Genomic DNA, 20,367 nt, shown 5'->3' on the forward strand with positions numbered 1-20,367 from the left:
TCAAATAATATTCTGCACACGCTTGAGGCCAGGACCACAGAGGAGTCGCATCTCGTCTGGCAGCACGCGTGTGGGGCGTCAGTCTGTGCCCTTGTACATCGCACCCAGGACCTCAGCGTTGAGTCCAGGAAGCAGGTCGATCATGTCCTGTTCCTGTTTAAACACACACTCCAGAATATTTCAGGGCTGAAAACCTGTTCAGGTAATTTACTGCCCGATTGATTTATGGCTGGCATCTGTGTGTGTGTGTTCGGTAGGTACTGTCTTTTATTTTACAGTAAACTAGCAGAACCTGACAAAGATGTTGACCTGCCAGTTTTTTTTTATTTACTTCTATGTACTTATCTAAAATGGATGGTTTGCATGTAATTTTACCACAGTCTCAATCAAAATCAAATATTTGTTGTTACTGAGGATTAAGTGACAGTAAAAACCACAATAATACCAATTTTCATGGTAACCGGTTGAACAGTATAGAAGTTGCTGCGCTGTAGCGCCATCTAGCGGCAAGTTACAACAAAAAGGATAGCTTTAAAAACATTATCCATTAGAAAACACTGTGATGTGCCAACTTTCATGGCGATCGGTCAGTGTCTGAGTTTTAACGCAATAAAAGCCAATTTTCAAGCAAGGATTTTATTTCACAAACGAGTATTGTGAAGCTAATATACTACCTACCTCTTCTACATTTATAACCTCCTGGTCGGATGCGTGTTTTTGACTGCTAGTACTGGCCATTTAGCAATGTTTAATTAATAACACCACCTCCTTATTTCTGACTCCCTGGTAGAATGAGAATGAAATGGCTGACTAAATGCCGTCCGTGGTTTTGGCGCTGTTTTTGGCAGGTGCTGCCATCTGTTGAAAACCTTTGAACTACATAACACCTCCTGCTTGTTTCTGACGCCCAGGTAGAATGAGGATAAAATGGCTGACTAAATGCTGGATTGGCGCGGCATTTTTGGCAGGTGCTGCCATCTGTTGAAAACCTTTGAACTACATAACACCTCCTGCTTGTTTCTGATGCCCTGGTAGAATGAGGATAAAATGGCTGGCTAAATGCTGGTTTGGCGCGGCATTTTTGGCAGGTGCTGCCATCTGTTGAAAACCTTTGAACTACATAACACCTCCTGCTTGTTTCTGATGCCCTGGTAGAATGAGGATAAAATGGCTGACTAAATGCTGGATTGGCGCGGCATTTTTGGCAGGTGCTGCCATCTGTTGAAAACCTTTGAACTACATAACACCTCCTGCTTGTTTCTGATGCCCTGGTAGAATGAGGATAAAATGGCTGACTAAATGCTGGTTTGGCGCTGCATTTTTGGCAGGTGCTGCCATCTGTTGAATACTTTTGAACTATATAACATCTCCTTCTTGTTTCTAACTCCCTGGTAGAATGAAAGTGAAATAGCTGAATAAATGCCGTCCGTGGTTTTTTTTTGGCGCGATTTTTGAAAAAACACCGTCCACATTTCATGTATTTTTCGCTCTTTAGCCTACCTATATAAACCCACACGAGTTTTGATCCAATTTTATACAACTTACTACATATATTTATACAGTTAGTTTCTCATAGGCAAATTTCCCAACTATGGTTAGAGATGATGGAACATAGCACTTGTAAATGTACTTAATAGCATTTATTTTTAAGTTCTACAGCGTTTGTATTAGCATTTATAAATTTTTCAAACATTTCAAAATGCTTCTCTGTATTTATGTGCGTTTGAGATTTTTTTTTTACTCAGTTAATAAAATGAAACAGGTTTACAAAAAAAATATGCTTCTTAAATGGAAATACCCTAATTTTCTTTCCAGTACATAATGTTATATATGTACAAACTTTAATACATTATCCTGGATTCATGTTTATTATATACTACAGGAAAGGAATTAAATGTATTGGGCAAATTCGGCAAAAGGGACATTTTAATTTCTAGTTGCATGGTTGTTCTATGCATATGAGTGACATAAAAAATATTAACTTTCCACGAGAAATATTAAATTTATATTATCGAATGTAGGTATATGTGCTGTCATATTTGATTTTACTCATAAGAGGTTTCAAGAACCATTTAATCAGCAATAAATTGTTATTGATCTTCATTCTTGAAAAGCTAACATGCTTCACAATTTTAGTGTTTAAATGGACAAGTTTAATGACAAATTTAGTGCTAGGTGCTAAATAGTTTTGAGAATTCTGTTGTAAAAGTAATTTCTTAAAGCAGATTATATATCACAAAAAAAATCTGAATTTTCTTTATACAGCTATACATAGATAGCATTTACAGAAAAAAAATATTTAAAACTTTTTCGCATAATTCTTGGTTATAAGACTTCTACCGGGGTTTTCTTTCAACGTAGATACGTGATTTTTAACAACCAAAACGTTAAATCATTAAAGTGGTATGTTTTTCTAACACGATTTGAATCTTTACGTAGGGCTGCACATTTACTTGAAACATGCAGCGGGATGTGAATTGTTCAACTGTTAATGTTGCGGTGGGACAGTATAGGAAACTCAGGCCTTTCAACACGGCGAACGCTGGAAACACCCCGACTGCAGCGATCCTAGCGGCTCAGCCTGAAATCCCCCTGTGTTGCCAGGGGGTGTCCATGTCTGCACGATTACATGCTAATTGCGCGAAGCCGTTTTTTCCTTTAGTTCATCGTTGCACCTTATAGGTTATACGCCCAAAACATTGCCCGAAGTGTAGTTTTTGCATTGTGGAAACTGATTAAATGACTTTTTTTCAATGAAAGTTACTGTTTTTAACTAAGGATATTCTAATTCATTCTTACTAACGATCATCAGACGTTATCAAGCACAATTTCCACAATGTTTTGGGCGTACACAATATAGCAATGTAGATGTTAATTAATGACTTTACCTACGTCACAGCATGCCGTCTCCTGAAAATTCTTAACTCATGTTTGAAAACTTGTTGTAGTAGTTGTTGTTGTTGTTGATTGTCCGGGAGGAGGCCATGCTAGCTCATGCGTCCAACAATACTGCTGTTGCATGGGTCGTCTGCCCCAGAGCGGTCCACTGGGCGCATTACTATTGAATGAAAAGAACCAGCTGTTTCCGTGCAATTATGTATGTTTTATCGTGTGATTTTGTCGTGTATGCTCTTTTCATCCTTTTGTATTCACTCATTTCACAGTTTGCAAGAGACTGTATCGTCTGGCGTTGCAGCTTGTATTTATTGGAAATGGTTTGTCGTGTATTCTTATTATTGAAGTATTATTGGCCCCGGCCCCTATGTAATGGATTTTCTCATTGAATAAAAGAATTTTTTAAAAAAAAATTGTTGTCTGTAAAGTCGGTTTACGGACGATAGTTTAACGTGACAACGTCATAACAAAACATTGATGAAATGATTGTATACTTTATGAATAAAATTCAATCATTTTTATTTTAATAATAAAAGAATAAATACCTACTTGAAATTATACTAGCAATCATATTTTTAAAATGCAAGAATAATTAACTTTTATTGCCGAAATTGTTGTTGTAATAAGCAATGAAAACCACATTAACTTTTCACTTCACTTTATAAAAAAATCGAGTGCAAGAGAGATAGATGCGGCGCAAGCGTACAATGAGCGTAACGGGACACAGCGTAACGGAAAAATGTGCGTAACGGGACACTTTTTCGTGCGTGCAGCCGGCGTTCATCGATTTATTAGACGTTGTCACGTCAAAAACAAAACAAAACTAGGCTGTTGTCGCAGATGCACAATCCCGTGGCAGATTAGTACGCTGATTCCTAGGAATGCTAAATGAAAACTGCCAAGTGTTTTTGGAACGCTTAGTTTTCACAGCACACAGCTCTGGGTCTCAACGAACGTGGCTTGCCCCGACAAATGACATTGTTGCGCTTCAAGACACGTTACACGTTAGGGTTAGGCATAAACGAGGACCTAGCGGCAGCCTTGATGGAGGGGGGGGGGGGTGGCACTGAGATTCGGTCTCAGCTGTCAGAGACGCGAATCTACGTTAATTGCATTGAAATGTCTCAGGCGTAGGCGCTACTTATTAACAAAAAAAATCTATGATCGCTGGTTTCGGCCAGTCCCGCTACTCTCTACGTACGACTCTACTACTTCACTACTCTCGACTACTACTGGCACTATTTACACTCAGGGTGTGCTCCCTACTCATGCGCGAAACATCCAGAAAAATGCCCAGCTGCGCTTCGCTATGATACGTGTACAGTTTTCATGGCCTACTAATATTTAGAACAAGAACATTATTCTTTCTCTCTCTCTCTCTCTCTCTCTCTCTCTCTCTCTATCTCACAACAGTTTTCGAAGTTATTCTAGTTTCAGGCAATAAATAAATCGATTGCACTCGGAAACACATCCTTACGTTTAGAAAATAATTATATTTCCAGCGTAACAATAAAGTTATTATGGACCCTGGGTTCAAAAGATCATATACAAATTGACATGATTATTTAAAATGAACAAATAGGCTACCACATGGTCACGTACAATAAATAAGAACAATTTGCCAACATATATTATGAAAAAATGTACAGTAATTATTTGTATTGTAAACATAATGTACATGTAGCTGAAATTTTTTAACCAGTTCTTACCAAACATTAACAAATTAATAAAGAGCTGTATTTTACACGAGACACAATTCACGCAGTACTATGCTGTGTTCCTTATAAATAGGAAATTTGATCGATGTTTCTTTCAAGGCATCCAAAAATCATTCAAAGAGTCTCACACAATGTCCACAAGTTTTTTTCTCTTGCATTTACTCATCAAACTGACATTACAGTACAATCAATACCGTCGGTACTTGAAATAAAACAAAGCATACATATTTATTAACATGTTTTTCAATATCATTTCAGAGTTAACCAGGCGGGGCTCAGTACCAGCTAACCTCTAACATGATATTTGAATCATCTTTCTTACTTTGTTATTAAATAGTTAAAATTTATTTGCTTGGTCTCTTTATTTGAAACAAATCCAGTGCTCACCAGTTTATTGTTATCCGCGGGATATCAAACAGAAGTGCACACCGATTTGAAATATTTTATATACAGAATTTCACACATATACTCAGATTTATTTTCTCTTAAGGACAAGATCTAAATTAGACAATTTTTTCTCCCTTAAAAAAATTAGTTTGTCCACAGTTTTCAAATTACACTTCAAAACTATTTTCTCTCAGAACTGTATATTACATAAAAGTACAGGAAATAACATGGATGAAGACGTAGATATTAATTAGTAATGGAAGAAAAATTAAACTTTTTAGGAGAAACTATTAACAATATTTGATAACAATTGAAATATTTTTTTTCTCTTATATACATTTACGTTGTTACTGTCCATTCGTTTGTCTCAATTTTTCTCAATAACGAACCACAAATACTAAAATATTTGTTTTCAATTCGAAATATTTTGAAAGTGATGGTCTTTTTACAACCTGAACACAAACATTATCCTGCAAATAGTTTCACAATAATGTAACAGGTTAATAAAAGGTCTTTCCATCTGAAACGCATTAAAAAAAGTTCAATTTGCAAACAACAATTTCACACGACAGATAAAAGCTGAGCTGTAAGTTCAAATGTATTTAATACACATATGAGATTCATAATCATTTGTCAGAGGAGTTCGTCAACTTCGCAATGGTAGCTCATTTCCAAGCCACTGTTGCAACTGATTTATGGTCTCTGCACCCCTAATTCAAATAACATAAGTTTCTATTCTGTTTATTTGAAATGTCAAAAAATAAATATGAAGATGTTAAAAAAAAAATGCTGAATACAAAAATCAGCATGGCTGGGAAGAACAGGAGTCATTTTGAACAGTCTTTTTGCAGGAGCCAATTTTTTGGCTTGTACTGTGAGGAAATTACCAACGTAAAACAATGACACAAAGAGCTGACAACGCACGAACACAGATATCACTTGCTTGAAGCAACACAACACAGAGCTGTCTGTTGCAGTGGGCGATGTATCTTTGTCTCGTTCGGCGAGTTGGCCATGTCCGAGCGAGCGTTCCTGGGCCTTCAAGCCCAGGTGGCACGAGCAGTAGTTGCAAGCCCAGGTGGCACGAGCAGTAGTTGCAAGCCCAGGTGGCACGAGCAGTAGTTGCAAGCCCAGGTGGCACGAGCAGTAGTTCCAAGCCCAGGTGGCACGAGCAGTAGTTCCAAGCCCAGGTGGCACGAGCAGTAGTTCCAAGCCCAGGTGGCACGAGCAGTAGTTGCAAGCCCAGGTGGCACGAGCAGTAGTTGCAAGCCCAGGTGGCACGAGCAGTAGTTGCAAGCCCAGGTGGCACGAGCAGTAGTTGCAAGCCCAGGTGGCACGAGCAGTAGTTGCAAGCCCAGGTGGCACGAGCAGTAGTTGCAAGCCCAGGTGGCACGAGCAGTAGTTGCAAGCCCAGGTGGCACGAGCAGTAGTTGCAAGCCCAGGTGGCACGAGCAGTAGTTGCAAGCCCAGGTGGCACGAGCAGTAGTTCCAAGCCCAGGTGGCACGAGCAGTAGTTGCAAGCCCAGGTGGCACGAGCAGTAGTTGCAAGCCCAGGTGGCACAAGCTGTAGTTGCAAGCCCAGGTGGCACGAGCTGTAGTTGCAAGCCCAGGTGGCACGAGCAGTAGTTGCAAGCCCAGGTGGCACAAGCAGTAGTTGCAAGCCCAGGTGGCACGAGCAGTAGTTGCAAGCCCAGGTGGCACGAGCAGTAGTTGCAAGCCCAGGTGGCACGAGCAGTAGTTGCAAGCCCAGGTGGCTCGATCAGTAGTTCCAAGCCTAGGAAGCTGCTTAGAAAATTACTTCTTAACTTACGAATGAACACATAAAAAAACTGCGTTTTGAAACAAAAATGATCTAATCACAGAGTGTTAACCATGTTAACTCTGGTAATGTGAAAATAAATACTATTGTGAAAACAAATTGATTTTAATGAGTTATAAGTGCTTAGTTCACATGATTGTATAACTAATATAATTACACAAGAGAATTTTCCCTCCAAAATTTACGTTTACTCAAAAGTAATCAGGATTGTAATGGAAAATAAAAATATTATGAAGGACGAGTGGGGTGTTGTGAAGATCGGGGCGGTTGACGGAATTACGTACAGGCTACTGTAATTCAGGCTTCAGCCTTATGGCCAAGCTGTTAATCATCACGTAAGCGATTACAGAACTTGAACTTAGTTCTCGAATTATCTCAGATATCAGATAACAATCAGTAACATTCTGGCGATTGAATTATAAAACAAACCTACAAACCTATAGAGTCAAAATTTAACAGGAACATCCTTTAAATAAAATTAATAAAAAAATAAAATTTTTAAAGAGCCCAACATGGCGTATGAAACTGAACCTCAGGCAACTTTAACACTCGCCAGTACACGTTTGTTATAAATTTCGTTTGTTTTTGCTACACGTATTTTAGGGACAGAGAAAAATACCAAACATGAGTGTTTTCATATAATCTAGTTGTTTGTCGTCTCTGGCTGTTTGCAGACGAAGATGCTTGCAGAGGCCACGTCCAGGCGGGCTCGGCCAGGCGGGTTCACGTGGGCGCACTGGCTTCAGACGGTAGACCCCTGGCGCGCTGACAGGGTCCCGGGGCTAGCACACCGAGGGGTCACACGGTCGCCTCCTCCGTGGAGCCCGGGTCGGCGGCGCGCGGGGGCGAGGCCTGGGGAGAGGCCCCCGGGGGCGGAGACCCCAGAGCCTCCCGCACGGCGCTCAGGCGCGCCAGCAGCGCCGGACACCCGCTCCTCGCGGCCTTGTCCTGCAGCGCTTCCAGCTGCGCGCACAGCTGCAGGAACTCCTCCTGTAACTCACACACAGGCCACTCACACAACACTCACAGGCCATTCACACAGCAGTCCTGCGCGTCCCTCAGCCAGGGGAACCACCGCCAGACACGGCCTTCTTCGCAGTTGCTTCCCAACTCTCACGACGCATCAGCTATAGAGACCTGCAAGATTCGCGGATTCATCTCGCGATATGGTCTGAAATTCATACAGCTCAGGGCCGGCGCGTCCACACAGGCGAACCAGGCAACCGCCCAGGGCGCCAAGTAGCTGGGGGCGGCGCAACACGACACACAACACCTCATATATGTTTAACGATTATTGAAACTAGATGAAAATTGATTTTTGTAACAGTTTGGAATGTTTATATTGATATAAGCGATTATTTAAAGTCCACGGTGACCTGTTTATCATTTGTAATAAGTAAAAAAATTAAAAAAAAAAACCACAAGCCTGCTTACATTTGATTGTTGACAAATTCTTAGGCTTACGGGATGTATTTTGAGACAAGGAAAATTTTTTTTCGGGTGGGCGTCCGGGGGGGGGGGGGGTGAGCATTAAGGTTTTTCGCCTAGGGCGCCAATTTACCTTGCACCGGCCCTGCATACACGTATACCTTTAAGCTGCTCTTGCTATTGGCTCACTGTTCGTCTGGGCGACTCTGGGCCAATGAGAAACCCTCAACCAAAGAAGTGACGAAACTCGGGCAATCACCAGTTGAGACGACTCACAAGTCAGCAGCCAAACGAACTGGCCGTTATTTGCCCGAGTGTACAGAGGACTGTGTGCACTATCCTGGAGGTCATCGAAACCCCCGAAATTTTCAGGTCCCTTTGCATCACCTACACGCGTCCTGGGATGCGACACTCGTCCCTATACGTCCGTTAGCTCCGGAATCCCGTTTTATTTTGTTTACACGTAATGTTACTTCAGTTATTTTGCATATATGTTTTGTTTAAAACGTTATACGTGCAAATAATAACTCAAAATGGAAGGAAATAACAACGTTAATAAAAATTTACCGAAAGGCGAACTAAATTGATTTGGGTATTTAATGCTAATTTTAAGCATGTTTAACATCTTTAAATTAATGGGCTGTTAACATGCATAACATACACGCAACATTACTTTCTTAATCTGGTGGTTGTTATTAATGTTGTGAATATCACGACTAGAAATGGCTACGTGGACACTAACTATAACGACTTAATTTCAGAAGGTGGATCTATCAGTAAACTGTATTCGGATGTCATCCATCCGTTAGAAATGAGTGGATGCATTTGCTAAGGAACGTGTGTGCTGTGGTCTCGCCTTATCTGGAACCAAGTGTATGGTTCGCCTACGTTCCCATTGGTGGAGACAAAGGATAAGCCGGGTTCCAAGGAACTCACTTCAACCCCTCCTCCCCTCTTCCAGAATGCACCACGTGACGCGTGAAATGCAGACCGGTGGGCTTCAGGCAGGGGACAGGGGGGGGGGGGGGCAGCTAGCACGTCGCGACGGGAGACGCCAGCCAACCAGAGAGCCGCATTTGCCGCGCGGACGAGCGAGAAAGCCCCGCGGGCTGGAAAAGGGCGATAAGGCCCACGTGAGCAGCCTGCGCAGCGCCCGAGGTGGCCTCTATACGCACGGGTTGAGTCTGATTCGCGACGCAAAAACCTCGCCCGCAGGTTCATCCAGGAAAGAAAAAAAAAAAAAGGGGGGGGGGGGGAGGGTGTTGTCTGTAAAATCGGTTTACGGACGATAATGTTACGTGATAACGTCATAAGTAGAGTCCCGGAAATTTCGCGGATTCCTCTGGCCTCAGGATAGAATTCAAAGTTATAGGTGTGCTCGACCCATGTTTACTTTTCCATTGGTTAATTTCTTAGCGAGAACATTTTTATCCTTGTTATTTGGCACTACCTGATTCCCTTACTTCTCTCCTAGCTGGACATCGTTGGCTCACGGTCGTGTGGAGGGGCGTGTCCAGATAACTGCGGTCCAATCAGGAACACAGTGCGAGAGTGTGGAGGTTTGCATTATAGCTTGCGACTAAATGAATCCGCGGAATTTCCGTGGCTCTAGTCATAAGAAAACATTGATGAACAATTGCATACTTTTTTAATTTTCAAATATTATTTACAGTTTTTTTGCAGATGTAATTAAAATAATTGGTTTGAATATAATCACGAACATTTAGTTAAAAAAGTCAGCCTTAACCTGTTTGATATTATAGAAAATTTTCTCGTACGGTGGTTGGCCGGTTCTTGCACGCTCGGCTCAGGCGGATCGTGACAATGAGTCATGCTTTTTCCGTGCGTGCAGCAAGGCGTTTTATCGATTTATAAGACGTCATCACGTCAGAAACCCTTCCAGCAGTCGCCAGATATGTGTGCCATCCATCCTCGGTGACGAAAAAACTCACGTGTTCTCGTGTTGCAAACAAAGGAAACTCGGTTCACGGAATATAACGCACAATTCTTTAAAATAAATGCCGAGCGTTATGACTACATACGCAAATCGTGTTTTCCACTGCATTTCTGGACGCTAATCAGACGTAGTTTCCGCACCCGCCGCTAGAATTCGTTGCCGGAGAAGCCACGTCGACTATTTAATCATTCGATTTGTATAGACAGAAATTTAAAACCATATAATGAAACGGCTCCGATAAACGAGAAAAATACTTAGATAAGTACCAAACCCTTGCTCTAGACACGATTTTCGGCAAATGAATTATATTAAAACACTGCCCATCTCGTTAAAATTCACTGAAAAAGTTCATACCACGAAGTTTTCCTTTGGCTTTGCGAACCTTGGTTCGCGCTATCCGCCACAGATGGCAGCACTATGGTTACTTATTTCCGTTCCGCAGTCACAAAACTGCTCCTACCAACTACTAGTTTAAGGCAAGTAACAGTCAAGTATTTGAGATTGTACACTGAGCGTATGGATAACGCTTTGTTGAACGAAGCTCTACGAACAGAATAAAACTTGTCGAAGTCGAAAAATGATTTTTTTTTTGACGTGACAACGTCTAATAAATCGATGAACGCCGGCTGCACGCACGAAAAAGTGTCCCGTTACGCACATTGTTCCGTTACGCACTTTGTTCCGTTACGCTGTGTCCCGTTACGCTCATTGTTCCGTTACGCTGTGTTCCGTTACGCTCTCGGCGAGTGCAGTAATAATAGGTTATGTTCCAATTGACTAAAAAATTATGGTGATTCATATAATTGATGATAGATATTTGATTACAGTTTATTTATATGAAAACATGTTCAACATTATATTTAAACTTTATAGCTAAACGCCAGTTTTTAAAATTAATTACAAGTCATCTACATGTGAACTGTTTCGTCGACTGTTTATAAAGTGAAGTGAAAAGTTAATGTGGTTTTCATTGCTTATTACAACAATTTTCTACAATAAAGATTAATTATTCTTGCATTTTAAAAATCTGATTGCTGGTATAATTTCGAGTATTTATTATTTTATTATTATAGTAAAATGATTCGATTGTATTCATAAAAGTATGCAATCATTTCATCAATGTTTTTTTATGACGTCACGTTAAACTATCGTCCGTAAACCGACTTTACAGACAACCAATTTTTTTGTTTTTGTTTTGTGTTCTTCAAACAACTTCCCTGCAACAACTCCCCGTCCGCAGGAACTCCCGGCTCTGAAAGGCGCGCACGGCGGAACGCCAACTGCGGCGAGGGTGAAAGCGGTGCTTATCGCCGCTGATAATTAAACTCCGGACGGAGTTGCAGAGACGACTATCGCGAGGAACTCCTCGCAACTCCTGCGCGGGAATCAAAGCTACCGGAAGTTAACGCAACACATCTCCCATCAGCTGCTCGTCTGAGCAAACACATGGTCGCGTGGAAGAGAGTCGTCAGCGCGCGCTAGAAGGCAGCAACGAGAAAGTTAGACTCATTAAACCTAGATATTTTAATTAGGTAAGTTTGACTTTTTCCCACGCCTAACAAAACAAAACAAAATAAACTCCATTAATTTTATCGCATGTGCATCTTTGAAAAAAAAAAATTAAAGAACTCTTTTTCATTAGTTTTTAACTTGTATAAGTTAACATTCAGTCCTACAGAACAACGAAGGGACGGATTTTACCAACATTTTACGATTATAATTAAAAATTGATATAATAGTATGATTTATGCACAAAGCAAAGTTGTAAGAAGATTGTTATCTGTAAATTAAAAATATTCACTTAGATGCTAAACCAAGTACCTACTAATAACTTTTTGAAGGAAAAAACCCCGTAGTATTTTATTTGTCTCCCATAGATAGACATGAATGCCGGAGACGTTAATACAACTTAATAAAAATTACAAGAAGTGTCTTAAAGTAATCACAAAATATGCTTTGAAAGATAATAAAAGTTTCAGTTAAGCACTGAAACACTTGGAATGTACGCCGGTGTCTCCCTTAAAGCTACTTTTATAGTTCATCAAGAGCGAAGTAAGTCCATGCCATAACCTCAAGCACAGATAACCTCAAGCACAGATTGGAAGTAAAGTCAAACATTTTATCTATCATAAATACAGCATTTTTTAACATATTGTGGTTACGCATATTCAAAATTACTGACTCATTTTAGAGCACATCTGGTAAAAGTGAAAACAGAAACCCTCCTTTGTCTAAAAAATAAAGTATTAGGAGGCTGTTAAGTATTTTAATATTAATAGTTGCTGCCACATTTCACAATGTCAGGCTGCTCATCACTCGAAGTGAAATATGATGTTTATTATTGTTGCATAATCCTTCAGGCGTGACAAATCAACTGCGAGCCAATGAGTAGAGACCGGAAAAATTTGCGGGTTCAACGACCTCCAGGATAGACTCCAATATCCTCTGCACACTCGGGCAAATGCCACCTGTACATTGGCTGTTGACTTGTGAGTCGTCTCGACTGGGTGGCCTGTGATTCGACACTTCTATGAGTGAGGGTCTCTAATTGGCTCTCAGTCCTCCAGATTAACAGTGAACCAATGGCAGAAGCAGCACTAAGGTATAATTATTTGAATTTTAGCATAACACGAAATGAACCCGCGAATTTTTCAGGTCTCTACCAATGAGCAAATCTAGACAAATGCACAAAAATGTTGTCATGCTTGTTTATCGTCGGGAGATAACTGGCAGGCTGCACATTTGATATTTCACGAGTGAAACCACTCGCGCTACAAACTTCAAGGGTCCGAGCTCCCACGAGCATTAGTCATGTGGCTTCCGCGCTCCAGAGAATAACGAGACATTCTAGAGTGTGGAGTTTAGAGCTATAGAGTAGAGTGACTTGATGTAAGCTTTTGGACATACGCCATTGCTAATCACATGTATGTCTGTAGAAGAAAACTAAAAAATACCCAAAAGACAAAAAAAAAAAACAACACAAATTAAGCAAAAAATTGCTGTTGTCAACATGATTTAAACACCAAAAAATATTCCATAAAAGAGGAATATATGGTCAACAAACAAAGAAAAACAAAGAAAAATGGACTAAGAGAACGAAAAAAACACCATAAATGATGACAGCACAAAAATTATTGAACCCAAAAAATTCAGCACAACAGTTGTAACGAGACAAAAAACACGAGGAAACAAAAAGACGAAACAAACACAATAGTTTTCCAAAACAGAAGAGAACGAAAAAAAAAAAATTCAGCACAACAATTGAAACGAGACAAAAACACGTCAAAACGAAAAGACGAAACAAACACAATATTTTTCCAAAACAGAAACAAGCGACGTTTCGGGAACTGCTATCTGCTCCCGTCCGTTTTTTGGGTTCAATATTTTTTGTGCTGTCATCATTTGTGGGGTTTTTTTCTTTCTCTTAGTCCATTTTTCTTTGTTTTTCTTTGTTTGTTGACCATATTCCTGTTATGGAATATTATTTGGTGTTCATATCCAGTTGACAACAGCAATCTTTTTCCTTGTTTGTGTTTTTTTGTCTTTTGGGTATTTTTTAGTTTTCTTCTACAGACATACATGTGATTAGCAATGGCGTATGTCCAAAAGCTTACATCAAGTAATGCACTCCCATTGCACAAATCTTTCAAAAATATAGAGTAGAATGTTGAGATAGAATATATTGTCTTGAAAGTATATCGTAGAGTGCGTAAATAGTGTAGAATTAGATTATGTAGGATAGTATGTAGATTCTAGAGGGCAGAGTGTAGAGAGTGAAGTCTATAGATATAATAAAGTGTACACAGAGTACACACAGAGAGTAAAATGTAGAGGCTAGAGTGTATAGAGTGGAAAATAGAGTATAAGGAGTGAACCTTATAATTTAGAGAGAATGTATAGAGTGTAGACAGTATATATATAGAGAGTAGATGATGGATAAAGAATGTAGAGGTTACACTCTAGAGCTAAAGTGTAGAGTGTAAAGAGAAGTGCTTGAATGTATAGTGTGGAGACACGAGCATAGAGTGTAGAGTAGAGAGTAGAGTGTTGATTGAAAAGAAAAAGAGCACAGAGAAGTAATCACAGATGGTAGAGTGTACAGATAGTCTAGGCAGTAGAGTGTAGAGGAGGGAGTATAGTGTGCAGAGATAGAGATGACTCCTGTGTTGAGTGAAGAGAAAAGAGTGTACTGGGTGTAGAGCATAGAGTGGAGTGTACCGATTATTCCGACCTTGCGGCCGGCATTTCTCACGTTCCCCTCCCACATCTGCGCCCTTGAAGGGTAGTGTGGGAGTATCTTCCAGTTCTCTTTTAGAACATTCCAGAGCTTTTTATATACATAACTGTTAGGGATCGCTGCCTGTTGTTTGATCGGGAGGGTATTAGGGCTTCGGCAATGGCCACCAACCCAGCATAGCCACCGCCTCAGCCCCTGTAGCCACACTCAGCTGACCAGACAGTTGGCTGTGTCCTGAGCCCTGAGACTTTGTCAGCACTGCTGGCGCCTACATCACACCGGGATCCCTCAGAACACCCAGTGAACCCGTGGTCCGGTGAGAGTGTAGAGTGTAGAGCAGGGTAGATCAGGGTAGATCAGGGTAAAGCAGGGTAGAGCAGGGCAGAGCAGGGTATAGCAGGATAGAACAGGGTAGAGCAGGGTAGAGCAGGGTAGAGCAGGGCAGAGCAGGGTAGAGCAGTGCAGAGCTGGTAGAGAAGGGTAGAGCAGGGTAGAACAGGGTAGAACAGTGTAGAGCAGGGTAGAGCAGGGTAGAGCAGGGTAGAGCAGAATATAACAGGGTAGGGCAGGGCAGAGCAGGGTAGAACAGGGCAGAACAGGGTAGAACCGGGTAGGGCAAGGCAGAGCAGGTAAAGCAGGGTAGAAAAGGGTAGAGCAGGGTAGAGCAAGGTAGAGCAGGGTAGAGCAGGGCAGAGCAGGGTAGAGCAGGGTAGAGCAGGGTAGAGAAGGGTAGAGCAGGATAGAACAGGGTAGAACAGGGTAGGGCAGGTCAGAGCAGGGTAGAACAGGGTAGAGCAGGGTAGAACAGGGTAGAGTAGGGTAGAGCAGGGTAGACCAGCTTAGGGCACGGCAGAGCAGAGTAGAGCAGGGTAGAACAGGGAAAATCAAGGTAGAGCAGGGTAGATAAGGGTAGAGCATGGTAGAGCAAAGTAAAGCAGGGTAGAGCAGGGTAGATCAGGGTATATAAGGGTAGAGAAGAGTAAAGCAGAGTAGAGCAGGGTAGAGCAGGGTAGACCAGCTTAGGGCAGGGTAGAGCAGGGTAGAGCAGGGTAGAAAAAGGTAGAACAAGGTAGAACAAGGTAGAGCAGAGTAGAGCAGGGCAGAGCAGGGTATAACAGGGTATAGCAGGGTAGAACAGGGTAGAGCAGGGTAGAGCAGAGCAGAGACCTGGACGTCGCCGTCGGCCAGGCGGCAGTCGAGGCCCGCGGTGGAGGAGTTGGTGGAGGGCGCGCCCTGCGAGTTGGCGCCCTTGGGCCTGGCCAGGAACTTGGCGGCCTGCGGCTTGGAGGCGCTCACACACGGCTCCTGCTTGCCCTGGCCCTTCAGCACCATGTAGGCCTGCAACAACACACCGTGCCCTTCAGCACCATGTAAGCCTGCAACAACACACCGTGCCCTTCAGCACCATGTAGGCCTGCAACAACACACCGCGCCCTTCAGCACCATGTAGGCCTGCAACAACACACCGTGCCCTTCAGCACCATGTTGGCCTGCAACAACACACCGTGCCGTTCAGCACCATGTTGGCCTGCAACAACACACTGTGCCGTTCAGCACCATGCAGGCCTGCAACAACACACCGTGCCCTTCAGCACCATGTTGGCCTGCAACAACACACCGTGCCCTTCAGCACCATGTAGGCCTGCAACAACACACCGTGCCCTTCAGCGCCATGTAGGCCTGCAACAACACACCGTGCCCTTCAGTGCCATGTAGGCCTACAACAACACACCGTGCCCTTCAGCACCATGTAGGCCTGCAACAACACACCGTGCCCTTCAGCACCATGTAGGCCTGCAAAAACACACCGTGCCCTTCAGCGCCATGTAGGCCTGCAAAAACACACCGTGTTCTTCAGCACCATGTAGGCCTGCAACAACACACCGTGCCCTTCAGCGCCATTCATGCCTGCAACAACACACCGTGCCCTTCAGTGCCATGTAGGCCTGCAACAACACACCGTGCCCTTCAGCGCCATTCAGGTCTGCAACAACACACCATACACTTCAGCACCATGTAGGCCTGCAACAACACACCATACACTTCAGCACCATGTAGGCCTGCAACAACACACCGTGCCCTTCAGCGCCATGTAAGCCGGCAACAACACACCGTGCCCTTCAGCAACAAGCAGACCTGCAACAACACACCATACACTTCAGCACCATGTAGGCCTGCAACAACACACCATACAAATCAGTATCACACAGGCTTGCAACAACACACCAAACACTTCAGTATCACACAGGCTTGCAACAACAAACTCTGTAAGTAGTGGGAGCATGTATGTTCTGCCCCACACAAAGCATAAGCATATCACAGTGACACCTTTTCCACCCCTCTGTCAGTTATCAATCATTTGCTAAATTGTTCTCTCCCCTCTACCTCGGTGTTCCCCTTCTCCACGCTTAGCATTCCTCTCCCCCAATGGTTGGTAAGCCTATTAATAATTATTTTATTTACTTTTTCCAGATGATTCATTGGTGTAAGTGACAGGTGTACTCCACCCTCCTACTACTCTATCCTCCTCCCCCTATTCACCCCCTCTTCACATTTTTTTTTTAAATCCTGTTGACTTAGTTGAGAATTTGGGACATAGTGTCGCTGTTGTCGTTCATCTCGGATGATGTCACACTTATTTGAGGAGTTGGAAAGTAGGTAGCGCCACAGCACTGGGTTATAATTTTTATTTTTGAAATATTTTGAGGTCGGTGGCTGCATTTAATAGATTTTCAATGACTATGGTGTCTTATTGACAGTGTTATTATAGCTGTAGTCATTCCCATAAATTAATTCAATACTAGATGGCAATGATTTCATAGGATTAAGAATAAGCAAATCACAGTCATATGAAGAGGTCAGTTACAATTGAGAGGGATAGCGCTCCACCATTTTGAATTTTTTTCCATCTTTTTGCTATAATTCTATATTTAAACTATTTATCCTTTGTTTTGTCATTTCAAGACATAAAACACATCTCCCAGACATTCTATACTTTGTTGCAACCACACATTTACTAACAGGCTCCAGTCTGTAAGCGCAGCGAGGAAATAACTAATTATTTCAAGCGGGCGTCTACATCTGTCATGTTAACCACACCAGTTCAAAAGTGTTGACTTCAACCAAAATTTATCACGGAAGCTTTAGCGCAAGCGGCATCAAAATATTTGAAATAAAAAGAGTGGCGTGGCCTAGTCCCCTCTTAACTTCAGAAAATCGTCTATAATTGTTTTATAAGATTCACAGAAAGAAAAAATGTTAAGAATAAAGCGTAGTAAAATTTTAAGTATTATAGGATGTAAAATGTTAAGAACTAATCTTTATAAAATGTTAAGATTTAATCATTAAACATTTTAAGTATACTATTAATCGATGTAAAAATTTTAAGAAATAATCAATGTGAAATTTTAAGATCTAATTAATGTAAAATTTTAAAGAATTAATCGAAGTAAATTTTTTTTTAAGATTTAGTCGATGTAAAAAAATTAAGAACTAATCTACGTAAAATTTTAAGAACTAATCGATGTAAGATGTTAATCGATGTAAAGTGGTAGTTTGGCTTGTAAACGGTTGTAACCAAGATGGCTTCTCTCCCTCAGAGCAATACGCGGTCCCCGCTGCAGCTCCGATTGGCCGGTCCCGAGCACCAATCAGCTCAGCGGGACGAAGGCTTGAGTCAAGTTGCCTGTAGAGGGGGGGGAGGGTAGATTGAACGCGGTCCTCGCAAGAGAGAGAGAGAGAGAGAGAGAGAGAGAGAGAGAGAGAGAGAGAGATGATTAATTCCGAAGCCAAGCGAGCGCCCGTGTCGCAACGACGCGGCTGAGATGAACTTGTCCCCAGACGCCATTACTGCGAGAATTACAGGAGACGGCCTCGCACAGATGAAAAAAAAAAAAAAAAAAAAGGCTCGTGAACTTGTAAACTCGCGCTAGCAGAATTACTACTTTTTTTTTTTTATTCGGGACACTTAACTATTTCGAAATTTACTGTAACACAAATTAATAAAATAAATACTTAGTATTACATATACTATAATGAACACGTGTACAAAATTTATAATATTTAAGGCAAATAAAATATACATACGGGAACATAACCTCACTTATAGAAATACACTTGAAAAACTTTAAAAAACACAATTTCCATCATAAGTATTGAAAATTAACAACGGTTTTTAATTATATGGACCAGTATTCAATATAAATAATATGTATACGTTAGTTATATTATTTAAAAGCACATATATAATTTTTATTTTATATATAATTTTTTGTCTTTCGTTGCATGGTGCACGCGCATCGTATAAATTCACTCTCATAATTTTTTTTAATACGCGCCTAAACAAATATAACTATATTATATATTCTAAGTAAGCAAAACAGTTTTGATTATAGGCCCCGTAGATCTGACACCGAATAGTTACAAAAGAAAATTCGATGCACTTGGAAAGTACCTTTTTTTTAGAAACACATTTTCTGCCTCGCTGGAAGGACGAGTGTATTACCAAAATTACAAAACATAAACTTTCGATCTAAGAATTTTTTTCCAGAGGAAATTAAGATAAAAGTTTTCTAATTAAAGATATATACTACATGAAAGTACTCCTCAGAGTCATTAACGTAAAGAGTTTGTATTTTTCTGCGAGGCTTCTTTTATTGCGTGGTAGCAGGAAGCACGCGGTAAAATATTTCTGGAGAGAGAAACGCTATTGCGTTTGAAGGACTTGTCAATAAAATAATTCTATGAATTGCAATAAAACATAGTTAAGAACTATATGAAATAAAAAAAATAAAACATTTATCTCCGTAAATGGAAAGAAATAAGTTTCTACCTTGAAATTTCTTAATAACAAAGCTTTGTGAAAGAGCTAACAAAAGTAAAGTAATTTCTCTCCATTCTGTCAATTTCACAGCTGGCGAGCAGAGAAATTTCTTTATCCTAGAGCTCTTTCTGTTACATGTAATAACATAGACTTATGAGTTTTGTACACACTTGTTCGCAGGTGGAACAGTTATCACAATTCACTCTCCTTAAACTTTGTGCCGCATATTTGAGCTTAGATAACAAATGCTCTATGAATTTCAGCTCATTGATATTTACATAAAATACTGTTTAGCTTGTAGAAAGTTCATATGACGTAATTTTCACGAAATGAAATATCCATATTATTTTGGCGTATTGGTGTTCTACCAAAAGAAAGAACTAAATGACAAACAGGTTTGGAATCATTCTGGTTGATAGAAAAGACTATCGCTTAATTTCTAACATAGTTAAGAGTTTCTCTAAAACATATTTATTTTACTTTATTCAGGTGCCAAAAAGCTTTAAGTTACTCCACGTGAACTGATTTAAGTAAACACGTTCAGTCAAACAGACAAATGCGCTAACATTTTTTGCGAAGTCACAAGAGACTCGAAAAACATTGATAGACTACGAATTTCACGCAATGAAGTACTTAAAAAAATTAAAAATAAATTACATATTTATGCTTACCACGCCCGTGGGCGTTTTTTTCAACAGCTCATTTTATATATAAAAAAATTATCATTCCCGACACATCTAAGTACCCAGTTCTGTTATTATCGCCGTATTGATACAAATCATGACGGAGGAAAAAAAAATCCAAACTTTTCAATAGAGCACGGAACATTTACGATGAACTCAGCAAGAAACCAGGAACTTAAGCACGTATATTGGTCAGTTTATACACAGAGGGAATTTATTTATTTGCCTTTATGTACACTTTGACAATAAAGAGGATAATGTAGCACTCACAACAGCAAGATTGTGTGTGAGTGCATATAGTCACTTGTAACACGAGGAAGGAAAGTGCTTGGTACCATATAATAATAAAAAAATAACAAAAGAAGAAAAAAATATTTGCTCACAATTTAAAAAAATGGGGTTGTATGTAAAGTCGGTTTAC

General features: G+C 40.9%; 1 protein-coding gene across 1 annotated transcript in view; it reads right to left on the reverse strand.

Annotated features, from left to right (window-relative positions):
• Nucleotides 1-7,617: 7,617 nt before the first annotated feature.
• The window catches only part of LOC134540286 (uncharacterized), a 354,516-nt gene continuing 341,766 nt past the window's right edge, over nt 7,618-20,367 (reverse strand). The window contains exons 12-22 of the mRNA XM_063382944.1: nt 16,592-16,615; nt 16,478-16,501; nt 16,364-16,387; nt 16,288-16,311; nt 16,174-16,197; nt 16,098-16,121; nt 16,022-16,045; nt 15,908-15,931; nt 15,832-15,855; nt 15,609-15,779; nt 7,618-7,809 (exon numbers count right to left, since the gene is read on the reverse strand). Coding sequence (XP_063239014.1) covers nt 7,618-7,809; nt 15,609-15,779; nt 15,832-15,855; nt 15,908-15,931; nt 16,022-16,045; nt 16,098-16,121; nt 16,174-16,197; nt 16,288-16,311; nt 16,364-16,387; nt 16,478-16,501; nt 16,592-16,615 — 579 coding nt within the window. The remainder of the gene's footprint in view (nt 7,810-15,608; nt 15,780-15,831; nt 15,856-15,907; nt 15,932-16,021; nt 16,046-16,097; nt 16,122-16,173; nt 16,198-16,287; nt 16,312-16,363; nt 16,388-16,477; nt 16,502-16,591; nt 16,616-20,367) is intronic.

Source organism: Bacillus rossius, chromosome 16, assembly GCF_032445375.1.
Source record: "Bacillus rossius redtenbacheri isolate Brsri chromosome 16, Brsri_v3, whole genome shotgun sequence".
NCBI lineage: Eukaryota > Metazoa > Arthropoda > Insecta > Phasmatodea > Bacillidae > Bacillus > Bacillus rossius.